This window comes from Streptopelia decaocto (assembly GCF_964273445.1).
Source record: "Streptopelia decaocto genome assembly, chromosome: 3".
In the NCBI taxonomy this organism is placed as follows: domain Eukaryota; kingdom Metazoa; phylum Chordata; class Aves; order Columbiformes; family Columbidae; genus Streptopelia; species Streptopelia decaocto.
The window spans coordinates 33,008,034-33,021,421 of record NC_138656.1 but is presented as its reverse complement, the minus strand read 5'-3'; the positions used below and the strand labels follow the sequence as shown (position 1 = coordinate 33,021,421).

Here is a 13,388-nt window from a genome sequence, read left to right as displayed (position 1 = left end):
CTAAAGAAGATCTTTGTGTCCCCAGTCGCTGGTCTCAGTTCTTCCATGCCCAGGTCCTGGTCGGCACGGAGGCAGCCGTGGCAGGTGTCACCAGCTGTGTGTAACGCAATGGGCACCCAAGGGCTCCCACGTCAGTAAGGAGCAGTGGGAACGGAGGGGGCTGGATGCAAATGTCAGAACTCAACTGCAATTTGGCAATGAAAAATACTATGTCATTATTGATAAAGCCTAATCAATTTTATTTGAAACAAGAAAAAGGAAGAAGCTTTTCTCCTTCCAAGTTTCTACTGACACATTTGCTACCACTTGTTGTATTTCTTCCTGGTTTTCACAAAACCAGTATCCAACAGGGAAATTCTTTCAAATTAAGGAGTATAATAAATTAACATACTATTTGCTATGTTGATATAATTCATTTTATCACTATAGTTACACAAGGGAAAACCATATTTATTCTACACTAGAGCTGTTTTCTTCTGACAAGGCTATTTGTTACCATAGGAAATCCCAAGTTCATAAAACTGGATAGCTGACATTTCCGATATAATATACTTTGTGAGGAGTAACAAGGCTCCTAATTGATTTTGGCAGTTACACCAGCATTTTTCCTAATACAAAATCACTTTGTCCCATACTGAAAGACCAACAGGGAGCTCTTCCCAAAAGTCACAAGGATCTGCATCACCATCAGTGTGAAAACACTTAGAACAGGCAGAGTCGCAGGCAACGTAATCCGGACAGACATAGATGGATAATAAATTCTGTGACTGTAAAGTAAGAGCCAGATCTTTTACAATACTAGTGTAAAAACATCCTATTTTATGAAGATTATGAGAAAAGTTTATGCACACACAGCCTTTGAATTTTTAGTTCCAGACTGTAAAACATTTTTTTCTTGGAAAAAAATAAGTATCTGCAAATTCTTCTTTTTGTATTCTGAATAACTGCTCGTCAGTGACCAAATGCAGTTCCACTTCTCTAATCCAAACATCTGCTGCAAGTTTTCTTAGAGATGCAGGTAAAGTTTAAGTAATCATCTTCAGGACTGAAAAATGTGTTTTTCTTCAAGATGGATGCTTGATTTAGGAAATCCCTTTTCAAGCGTAAGAAATGGCAATTTTGTACTTTGAAAAGTCAACAAAGGTCAAGATTAACACAACATCCATTAATTAGTTTGCTGATATCATGAAGGCTTTTCTTGTCATCCTGCTGATGAATGATGGAATTTGCATCTCAGCAGGTAAACATGTTTGATACTTCCTTGATCTACTGCACAGCATTTGCTACAGCCAAAAATAACAGACAAAGGGGAATACAGAGTCAAAACAATTTAGAAAACAGATTACTAGTTACAAAGGAATATGAAGGAAGAATAACTTGTAAAAATAACATATATTCTGGACTGATGTGTTCCATAAACATTTTCTTTGCTAATGGAAGCCTTCAAGGAACAAATACTTATTTCATATGCCTTCCATTCCACTTGAGTAATTTTAGATTTCCACTGTAGCTCTGCCTTTTATTTTCTTCTGTTCTCCTTGCCTTGGTTAGATTAGAGAGGTAGAGTGTTAACAGGGTACTTGATGAAGATTGAAGATCTATTTTCTCCCCCCTCGGAGACCCGCCTGATTTGAACAAATGGAGGCAAGTGAAGCAGTCTCTTCATGTCCTTGGGAAAAGCCTTTTCCATTTCAGCATTTCCAGCTTTCAGACATGGTCCCCTTTGTTCACAGAGAAAAAGAAAGAAAAGGTGCCAGCACAAGAAGGTTCTGAATAATTTCATTTAACATCAGCGGGGCTGCAAAAGCTCCTTTTCCATCTCCTTTACGGCTGGTGAGTGTGTGAACGTGAGGTGGATGCAGGAGGGGAATGCAGGGAACTAGTGCTTGCAGCTTGAACAGGGCGAGAAACAAGCTGCTGGCCACTGGTCCCCACCTCTGTTGTTGCCACCTCCTTGCTACTCTCATCCTTGTGGGTACTGTTTTGTGCTGGGCACTCAAAATGCACACAGTGAAACACCTGGAGAGAACAAAAAAGGAAGATAAAGGAAAACAATTCAATACTGGCAAAAGCATCATCAAAGTTAGATGAAGTCTATATGGAAGGATTCAGGCCAGATCAGTGCCAAAGCACTTCATCAAATTAGAATGTTTCACCACGAGGTCAGAAACATCTATCCATGGGCCATAAACAATATACCGTGATACAACAGAAGGCCTTCGAATTATACCAACCTTTACCTATGGCACTAAAACTCAGAAAGATGGCTCCAAAGCAGATAGAGGTATCTGTAAATGATTTTTTTCCATGCCAAGTAGCATAAATATCTACTACATGCTATAGGATAACAACAGCAATTACATTAATTGTCTTAAACCTATCTTAACAGGCTGAATGTTCATACACACTAGAAACAAAATTTACATCATTACCAATATGATTCTATTTCAAGATGGCCCTCTGCTGTAATACCAATGGTAGCTCTACAGGCATATATCCTGGCGTGTGTAGAAAGGCATTTAGAGTGCCCAATGAGGCTGCTGCTTCATCAGAGGAAATATTCCATTTCAAACAGTGATCATTTCCACATGTTTCAAACAATATCTAGAACCACTGTACAGGTGTCTGTATCTTAGAGTAAGAGAACCATCTGTTTAAGCATTTTTTTCCTATTTATTTTCTACTTTACTTACTCTTCTACTTGTTCTTGCAGTGCCTGGGAGGAGAAGGGCAAGGAATCCTTGAAAATTGTTACAAAACTTCTTCCCACATTATTTCTCAGTGCTACAAATTGCACAGCTTTGCCACATACTAAACAAATAAATCGTAAACAGATTTAAATTTTGCTATTTTCTCATGCATTGTAGCTTTATATCTAAAGCTTGATTAATATTAAAACCTGAATTCTAGAATTATTGTTTTAACTTAATTTTGTATGCTTTTATGACATCTTCCATCCTTCTTGCAAGTAGATCATGTCTTTAAAGCTCTTTTCATAAACAAAGGTAATCTTTTATAATCTTAACTGCCCTTTCCCAGACCCTGTCAAGTTCATGTGGGCAAAATCAAATACCATAAACAAGACAAAAGTATACGATGTATTCATACAAGACTACAGAATATTGTATTTTCGATCCTTTCTTCAATACAACCAAAAATCCTGTTACTATTTTTTGCCCATCCCTGCTCAGGTGCACATTGAACAGATGTCTGCAAGGACATGTCTGTAAGAGTCCTGGGTCTCTTCTGAGGAGGCAGGTAGTTTAATTCAACTTCTGACAGCATACATGAAATGCATAAAAAAATATTCACTGTCACTGTTTTTTTTTAATCCCCATTATATTTTCCTGTGCCTCTCAGTGGAAGAATCCTTGCAGCTTTTTATACAAATACATAGTGATGCATGTTTATATATCTATATATACACACACTCACATAAAGATGTATCACCATGCCTTTAGATATACATTTATGAACAGATAACAAATTCACACCTGTACCCACACACGTACACATGTGCACAAAATGGTTTTTCTCTGCATTTCTTCTGGCGAAATTTTTTTCTGAAGTTGAACTAATTTCTACAGTGGCATGAATTCTCTCCGTCTGTTACAGTGCTTGAGAAGCCAATTTTTACATTCAGCTACACTACCCGAGAAGCCCCTTTTATACTCATCCAGCTCCCATGTTTTTAAAGTAACAGCTATTGTCATTTTCCCAGCCACACATATGAGCATCGGGATTTGTAGGGAAGAACATTATGTCATCAGCACACCCTTGTAATACGCTGCTTTCTCTGAAATGCAGCACAGTCTGCTGAGTGGGATGGAGGCCTCCAAGCCAGAAGACTCCATATTTCTGCTGTATCCCACACCAATAGTGTTTCTCTTATTTAAAACTCCACAGAGTGATGGATGCTTTTGTAAAGCTAGTATGGATACCACTGAAATTTAGCTAACACTAGTCCAAAAGTCTGAAGTACCCAATTCTTAAATTGTTACTTTAATTGTTACTGATTTTTCATACTTAATTCTTAATGCTCAACTCAGCATCTGGCACATTAACAAGCTTGTGAATTTATGACGTTATATTCAGTTACCCTGCCACTTCAACATACAGAGAATCCAGCTTGTGAAAGCAGCAGATGGCAGAGAAGCACAGCTGAGCTCATCTGCTTCATCCAATCGCCAAGTTATGTATTTCAGAACAGTATTACTAAAACAAATAACCTTGCATGTGTTTCTCTAAAAAGGCAGAGATGACAGTTCAGTATCATTCTCTGATCAATGGCATGTTATACGCCTCACGGATATTTTAAGAAAGGTCTGAGATACGAAGCAGAAAGGCCAAGTACATACACACCAGCACAGTAATTTGTAAGATAAAGCTCTCACATTAGCAACCAGATGTCCTTTCCAGGTCACTAATACTGAGGAGGAATAAAAAGATAAAATTTACACAGTAAAAGTATCGGGTGACTTGTATGACAAACATACAATGACAAGGACTAAGTAAAAATAATCCATGTCTTTATAAAAGTAGAATGTCTGGAAGCTCAAGAAAACAAAAAGTTACCTTTCTATCACGTTCTAACATACCAAAAATATTCAAATGTCAAGTCAAAAATTCTGTGAACATCACATCTTTCAAAACTTGCAGAACATGGCAAAGGAAAAGATGCATTTATAAGATGAAATAATTCACAAAATTAAGACATTTTATGGGATTTTTTGCAATTCCAAAGATCAGCTCTTCCCTTTGAAAAGTACAGATTGTGCTTCAGAGTATGTGTTGGCAGAATAAGCAGCCAGTATTTTTATACCTATTACAGTAAAACTCCTTGATGAGAATATCCTGCTGTTAGCATCTTTTGTTTAAAATGAGAATGGTTTGACATAAAATAGAACCAGCTATGGGCAAAGAATTCTGGAAACTGCTTGTGTTCTTATTGAAGAGACTACTGAGACTCCAGAACAAACCGAGACTTTGGTTACACTGTTAGTCTTTAAATTGAAAGTATGACAAATACATTGCTGCCTTCTCTGGAAAATGAAAATTTATTACAAAAATGTTACAGACCATCTGTTTAATATATGTCAAACCAATGTAATTTAGTAATAAATAATGCTAATAATGTTCCTCCTCTAAAAGCTACTGGAGAAATAAATTTTTAAAAATAGCATTGGGTACAGATTTTAAAGACAAAAGAAGAAGACCTAGAACAGTAGCAGGTGTTTATAGTTCCATTGAGCCACTACATGAATAACCTCAATTTGCATATGCTGATCTTCACTATAGTTATGCAGTGCTCCATATAAATAATTACACAGGGTATTAGATTCCTCAGAAATAGTAACCAATTTGAAATTAGAATGATGTTTAAAAGCTCCTTACTCTTCATGGCTTGAAGCGAACTGTAAGAATTAAAAGTTAGAGGTAATGTTTCTTGTAGGCTGATTTGCTAAGTTTATGCAATGCACCTCATTCTTTTTCAATAAAGAGAACGTACAGAGACTGGCACGAGAAGAAGCAAGACTGACTGTAAGGATCAGTAATGGCAAAGGTCTTCATGCCGGTACTATAATGCTGGAGGCAGATTCTGACTTTGTATTTCTAAGAACTCACTGATTGAGGCTGAACTGCACACTGCAAGAGACAGCGCTTAGGAAAAAAACATTATATTCCCAGTTCAGTTGATTGGTCAGCTTCTTTCCAACTGTCTGCTGAGAACTAATGTTGACATCTGGCAGTGCATATGTTTGCAATAATTGCTCTAAAATTGAACATAAACAATGCTATTTGACAATTCTTTCAGTGCTTATGAACTAGCAATCCCATATGCTAAATATGATCAGAAATCCCGACTCCTAATGCCAGTAGGGTTGACAAGCTCTACTACAAATGTAATAGCGCTAACCGAAGTTCACTGTAAAGCGTGAAAGTACAATGTTTTGTGATTAATTAATTGTGTGGGATGTAGACATGCACGCATACACAGTGAAGCTTTTGGCGCCTCTTATGATCTCATCATATAAGGTCCTAATCTCAATGATTTACATATATTCCTAAATTCACATATTGTAAATGGTTTCACTAAAGTCAGCTGTAAAATCTACACTTCACAATTACAAAAGACAGATGCACGAGTAAACAAAAAGCAGATGATATTGCATTTGGTTGGTTAGAGCAAAATGTATTTTGTCTGTATAAAATGAATTGAAAAAAACCTCTTGGTTTGGCCACTATTGATAAACTGATTTACCAGGTATGAAAATAAATTACAACATAATCTTATGCAAATAAGATTTTCTTATGAGGAATGAGATTTTTCTTATGTTTTATTCATTAAAAAGCGAAAACAAAGCTGATAAAACCAAGTAATCAGAGATTACACCCTTCTTGTGTGCACTAAAATGGTATTTTCATCCTTCGTCAAAATAAGGAAAAATTTAAAACTAAACCCAATAGGAATGTTTGATAACATTGTGCGGAGGTCAAAACCACAAATAGTTTACTGTACTTTGTCAAAACCCCAAAATATCCCCCACAGTGGTACTAGGCCTTCAACTCTAGAGGCTGTGAAAATGTTAACACAATTCACAAATATTCAAGTAAGAAAGGCATTCATTCTTATTTCAAGGGACTGCCAGAGCAAAAAAAAATGAAGTACATTTTAGAAAGCACTATCAATTTCATTGTAAGATATGAAAAACTGTACTATTGCATAATAATGAAAACTATATGTTTTATTAAAAGTTCCTTACCTCATTAGCTGTGTTGTGAGTTCCAACTATTCTGATGAAAGATGCAGGCTGTTTATCAAAAGTGATTGTTTGCCACGATCTACAAAGAAGTGCAAAAAGAAATACAAATATTAAACACTGTCACAACAGCTTGCAGCAGAATACACAGAGAATCCATTCAAGTGACAGTACATACTATTATCACTTAATAGGGCAAGTAGAGAAACACTTTACATCACCTGAATTTCCAGCACTCCTTGTTCATTTTTATTTTTAAGTGCCTTGACTCTGCTCATGTGTTTCCATACATACCTTATACTACTGTAATTTGTATGCAGGAATAATACTTAGACTGCTGCTGAAAGTTAAGAAAATGGTAATAGAAAAAAAAAAGAAAAAATCAAACAAAGTCTAAAATCCTTGACTAATATTAACTGTATTAGATAAACAAAAGATCAGATAAATAAAAGTAAATGCATCCATCTGTTAACTACTCATGAGAAATCATCAGAGCTCAGTTAAAGAAAATTACAGCTCTAAGAAAAAAACCCCACGAACAAACAAGCAACAACAAACCCCAAACAAAACAAAACCACATCACCCACACCCAAAAACTCCAAATGAACTCCTCCCACTTTAAGTGAAGCAGTGGAGGCAGGGGAGTCAAACTTCCCTTGTGTGCGCCAAGGTCCTTCCAGTAAATGACAGTGACATGGAGCATTCTTTGCAGTTCAGGTTGTGAGGATTTCCCCACCCTGACACAGAGGCAGTGGGGAGCACAGACCACCCCCCAGAGCTGGAGTATAACTTTTGGGCTAGACTGAGACTGCAGAGATAGATCAGGACCACTATAATCTTCCTGACTTATTCATGCTCTTCTGATCTGGGTGAGGCACGACATCCCAAGTAGCGTAATGAGCAGCAGATAAATGACCCCAATTCCGATCGTACCTTTGTACTTACAGACACAATGACAATAAAACAGACAAAGCAAAAATAGAATAATAGGAACTAGAGGTTTCAGTTCTATTCCAGTCTCCCACTACACTAGATTAGTACTTAATTATTTTTTTTATTCATAAAACATGAAAGCTAGATAGAGAATTTAACTTTTTAGCAAAACTAGACTATTACAGAAGGCTTCAGCAATAAAATATAGTTGAGAATAACTTGATTAACTCACTACAGAAGAAAATCATTGGATAATTTTCCTGAGTGTGTTCAGAATACTTTTAGAAGAGTTCATTTAAGAAATGAGGGACTAAAGCAAAGCTGGAATAAAACGCCAGTGGCCACAGGTACACTGCCCCAAAGCCCGGCAGTATGAACAGCCTGACTGCTGACTATTTGTCAGACATTTGAATTTCCCCATAGTAGGAAAACCTCTTTGTCACAATCATAGCATTTCTGGGTTTAATTCAGTTGACTATTACTTTTATCACTGCTGTCAGGTTATATTTGCTTAAAGAAGATTATGAGCCCAATCAAGACCTAATTTCAAGTAGTTTACTGGTATTACTGCATGAAGTAATGGATGTAATTAGAGTTACTCATCATAATAGAAAGGTGAGGTCTGTGTCAGGTCTCAGAGGAAGAGCAGTTATGTATCTAATGACATGGTTTATTTATATCCCTTATGTGGCTATGTCCTCCTTATTTGAGGAAACAGCCTGAGCTCTAAATCTCTAAATAAAATATAAAAGGAGAACAGACTATTTTGTTGACTGTCTTGAGATCTGAAAGATTGCTGTGATCTAAACATTTTTTCCCTACACTGGAGAACAATTCTTCTTGAGTTTCCTTCTCATATTACTCTAGTACAGCCAGTCAGTTAATCTTCATGGCCAAACATAAATTGTTACCTTGAAATACAGAGTCCCAAAGATAAGTGGCTGGGATGATTAGACAACTGCAACACTACTTCTCATAACAAAGCATTGCCACAGTTTGCATTATGCATATACTCTTACATTTACACACATGCAATTTTATGCAAGGAACAGTAATGATGTAAAAATCAGATTTCCCCATTTAGTGATTTGGTAAATATTCTAAAGCTATGATATTCTAAATAAAAGAGTTCAAAATCCTAAAGAAGCTGTTAAGAATAGCCTATGCCTTCCTAACCTCTAAGGGAGAGTTTATGTTCTGTGCCAAGAAAATAGGTTAATTAGGGATCATAGAATAGAATATACATGGGTCTGTGTTTATAGTACTTCCGAGCACTGGTCATATGCACAGTGCAAGAGTGTGTATATGCAGATTTTCCAAAGATGGCAGTAAATGCTGCTGTCTGTCATATGAAGCTGATGCATTTTTCAGGAATACAGCTGAAGAGTGTGACAAGGTATTAAGAGAGGTTGAGAAAATGGCCTCTGAAGATCCTTTTTACAACCCATGTCTAGATCAGATCCTCCAGGAAGCTCCTAAGCTCTTACATTTTCCACTGCATTACAAGTCCTTACTTTCTGCTACAATGCTGTTATTAGGATTGGATTATAATTACCCTTTTAATAATATTAAAACATGATAGAAAATAATAAAAAAAAGTCATTGACGATGTGAGACTTGAAGGGAAAAAGGGTTTTCAATAAATTTGGCCCCTAGAATATTTACTGTTTTGTGTCCATTTTCTTCCTTTCCCATTAGAAAAAGAAAGTAAAAATGACAGACAATTTGTAGAAATGTTATTAAAATTCAAGTTATTAAAATTCAAGAATATTGCCACTGGAGAATTAGTACTTGATAGGATAATGAGAAAATTAGGTCTCTCAGTTTATTTCCTTAGCCAAAAAAAAAAAAAAAAAAGAAAAAAAAAGAGTAGAAAACAACCCAACTGGACTTGGAAAAAGTCATTTGAAATATGAAAGGCAAACCTTCTTCACTAGAAAATGGCACTGATTCTGACTGTAACAATACATTTGAGAACATCAACATACACAAAGCAATACCTTTCCACTACACATATAATTATGCAGAAAAGAAGTAATACATGCAGTGTAACTATACCCATATATGGGAAGAGAGATTACTGGCATTTCTGCCCTCTTTTTGCATTTTTTGCTGATATAACAAATTCAGTAAGACTTTTATTTATTTATGTATCAAGCCATAACAATTGTTCAGTGGTGTTCCTTGATTAAAGACATCATAAGTAAGCCTTATGTTTCTTTTTAATCATCCTCTTTTACTACTAGTTATTCCTTCTGGTGCTAGAGATTAGAAGGGACCTCAAAACATCATCTGGTCCAATCCCCCTGCTGGAGCAGGAACACCCAGATGAGGTTACACAGGAAGGTGTCCAGGCGGGTTTTGAATGTCTCCAGAGAAGGAGACTCCAAAACTTCCCTGGACAGCCTGTTCTAGTGCTCTGTCACCCTCACTGAGAAGTAGTCCCTCCTCATGTTTAAGTGGAACCTCCTGTGTTCCAGTTTGAACCCATTACCCCTTGTCTTATCATTGGTTGTCACCGAGAAGAGCCTGGCTCCATCCTTGTGACACTTGCCCTGTACATACTTATAAACATTAATGAGATCGCCCCTCAGTCTCCTCCAAGCTAAAGAGACCCAGCTCCCTCAGCCTTTCCTCATAAGGGAGATGCTCCACTCCCTTAATCATCTTGGTTGCCCTGTGCTGGACTCTCTCCGGCAGTTCCCTGTCCTTCTGGAACTGAGGGGCCCAGAACTGGACACAATATTCCAGGTGTGGTCTCACCAGGGCAGAGTAGAGGGGAAGGAGAACCTCTCTCGACCTACTAACCACCCCCCTTCTAATACACCCCAGGATGCCATTGGCCTTTCTGGCCACAAGGGCACAGTGCTGGCTCATGGTCATCCTGCTGTCCACCAGGACCCCCAGGTCTCTTTCCCCTACACAGCTCTCTAACAGGTCATTCCCCAACTTATACTGGAACCTGGGGTTGTTCCTGCCCAGATGCAAGACGCTACACTTTCCCTTGTTATATTTCATTTAATTTTTCCCTGCCCAAGTCTCCAGCCTGTCCAGGTCTCTGGATGGCAGCACAGCCTTCTGGCGTGTCAGCCACTCCTCCCAGCTTGGTGTCATCAGCAAACTTGCTGATAGTACACTCTATTCCCTCATCCAAGTAATTGATGAATATATTGAATAATACAGGCTCCAGTACTGACACCTGACTCCAACTAGACTCTGCCCCATTGACCACGACTCTCTGGCTTCTTTCCTTCAGCCAGTTTGCAGTCCACTTCACTACCCAATCGTCCAGACAGCACTTCCTCAGTTTAGCAGTGAGGATGCTGTGAGAGATGGTGTCAAATGCTTTACTGAAATCCAGATAGACCACATCCACTGCTTTACCATCATCTATCCACCTGGTTATGTCTTCATATATGTGTCTTCATAACCACCTGGTTATGTCTTCATTTCAGTTTCTCTGTAGAAATTTTACTTATCAAATTTTTTTTAGTCATGCCATTTGTGTACTTGTGCCATGTACTTATTTTATACTTTCCTCACAAGAGCTAGTGCTTCTAACTTCAAAATTGCTTTTGATGGTCTTTACGAAAATTTCCTCCATAGCTCTGGTATTGATTCATACACAAGTCACTGTATTCCAGGAAAAGGAGCATTAAAACCTATCAAAAGCACCTCATCTTTGGTCTGGGATTAGATACTTCTGTGTAATAGATGTCACCACTTCACCTTTACTCCCCATATGCCAGGCAAACAAATCTTTCAAGCTGGTGGCAATGCTTCCACCTTCTTTACTTAGGACCCGGTCATGAAAAAGCTATCAGAACTTACTTCTCCCATAAACTGACATTGCTGTCTTTGGCCTTTCTGTATCTCTGTACTCCTCATTAGTGACCCTGTAAGAAAGTGATTTTTCAGGCTTTAGCTTTTCCAAATATTCAGGAAGTGTTGTTCTTTTTCCTGCTTTCAAACTTGTCTTGCTGGTTGATTCATTTTAGATTTGCTGTTCAATGTGCCGCAGTCCAGGTCCCCACTTTCACAACAGAAATATTAGTAATCACTACCTCAAGCTGAGGTGTACATCTCTAAGAGAAGACTCAAGACTAGCAGTCTACTCAGATTTATACCAGGGTCCTCAAGCTGAAATGCAGCACTACAAGTTGTTTGGCTAGCAAAGGTGCCCTGATACCACGGCTCCATTTTCCAAAAGAAATTAGCCTTGTTACAGTCCTACACTGTTTTATTTAACACCCTACATCTCACCTCAGTCAACCAACTTCTAACTCTCTTGTTCTGCCTGGCACCCCTAAGGAGATGCAGTAATTGATGATTAGCATTCCAAAGCCATGCTTGCATCCTGTGAGCCTGTCATATTTAATTACATTTTAACTATATTCGTCTTCTATAATAGCCTGAACATAATTTAGATAATTATCTTTTGCTCTCTTATTCTCTGACTCTGCCTGTCTCACTTGGAGCTCCTTGCAATAAAAATCACTTTTGCTGCTCAAACATATAAACAGACTCTTGGGCCAAGTGCTTTCATCTCTCTGATAGCAACAGCTGCCACTGACAACTCAATGGCTTTTGTGCATCCTGCAATCTCTTCACCATGTTCTATTCAGAGGAAGAAGAAAATAATTAGAAACCCCTCCACTTCCCTGTTTCTTCCCATCTTTTTCTTTATTAGGCTATTGCAAGAAGAATGCAGGAAATACTGATGACCAGGTAAATTATAATGATAGCTTGCTATTGCTTAAGCTATCTATAGCTCCAGAACAGCAATTCACCTCTTAAAGAATTTAATGGCTTTTCTCAGCATTTGGAATCCTGGCTTAGTTATTTCTATGAAAAGCTGCTATCCTTCTGAAGATTTATTACATACAATGGGATATAAATAGTGACCCTTCCTCGTTATTTCCTTCTCTTCTAGAAGGAAGAAATTAAGAAAGAAGTGGGAGCTTATCTTTTATTGGGATTTTCTAATAAGCCAGTGGCACTACAGAAAGCTACCACACTGTGGGATCACCAGAGCCACACCGATTAACAGCGAAAACCACATCCAGGCCAAAAACGTAGGATGAAAGAGAAAACTGTTACACGTAACTAACATTCATCAAGCTGTAATAACCATAACGTATTCGTATCACGGCTTGCTTTAGGCTAAGCATGTACATTTTGTGTGTGCATGTTGCGTCTCCTCACTTTCCAAGGTGACGTACAACCTCCATGTTTTGCTCCTCACACCAAGAAGAAAAGCAAAGCCAAGTTGGGAACAAATGTGAAAATGAACAACACACCCTGAAAAAGGCCAGTTACCAGCAACTGACCTCTATTTTGCTTTCTAATGCTTGTCCACATATGCCCCCTTCTATATGAAGTGGCACAAAACTTCCTGGCTTATTTGGATGTGGACGTTCTCAATTGTGACTACGTATTTTTTTAATGAGATGCAGCATTCATTATGATGGAATAGTGAGGAGATATTTGTAAAAGAGATGACAGGAAAAGGAAAGAAGAGTTGTGCTGTCTTTCCATACATCAGTCTGATGTAAACAAGACAGCAAGTATCCAGCATGTGATACTGTCAAAAAATTGCACGCACACATAAGCAAGTCAAATGAGACTCAAGAAGTACCGTAGGTATGTCCTGCATACGTGTTACACCCCTTGCTTTATTAGTGAATGCCATAC

General features: G+C 37.9%; 1 protein-coding gene across 1 annotated transcript in view; it reads right to left on the bottom strand.

The window, feature by feature from the left end:
• Positions 1-215: 215 nt before the first annotated feature.
• BTBD9 (BTB domain containing 9) overlaps positions 216-13,388 on the bottom strand; it is a 116,688-nt gene continuing 103,515 nt past the window's right edge. Inside the window, exons 11-12 of the mRNA XM_082047783.1 lie at positions 6,765-6,843; positions 216-2,019 (exon numbers count right to left, since the gene is read on the bottom strand). Coding sequence (XP_081903909.1) covers positions 1,825-2,019; positions 6,765-6,843 — 274 coding nt within the window. The 3' untranslated portion in view covers positions 216-1,824. The remainder of the gene's footprint in view (positions 2,020-6,764; positions 6,844-13,388) is intronic.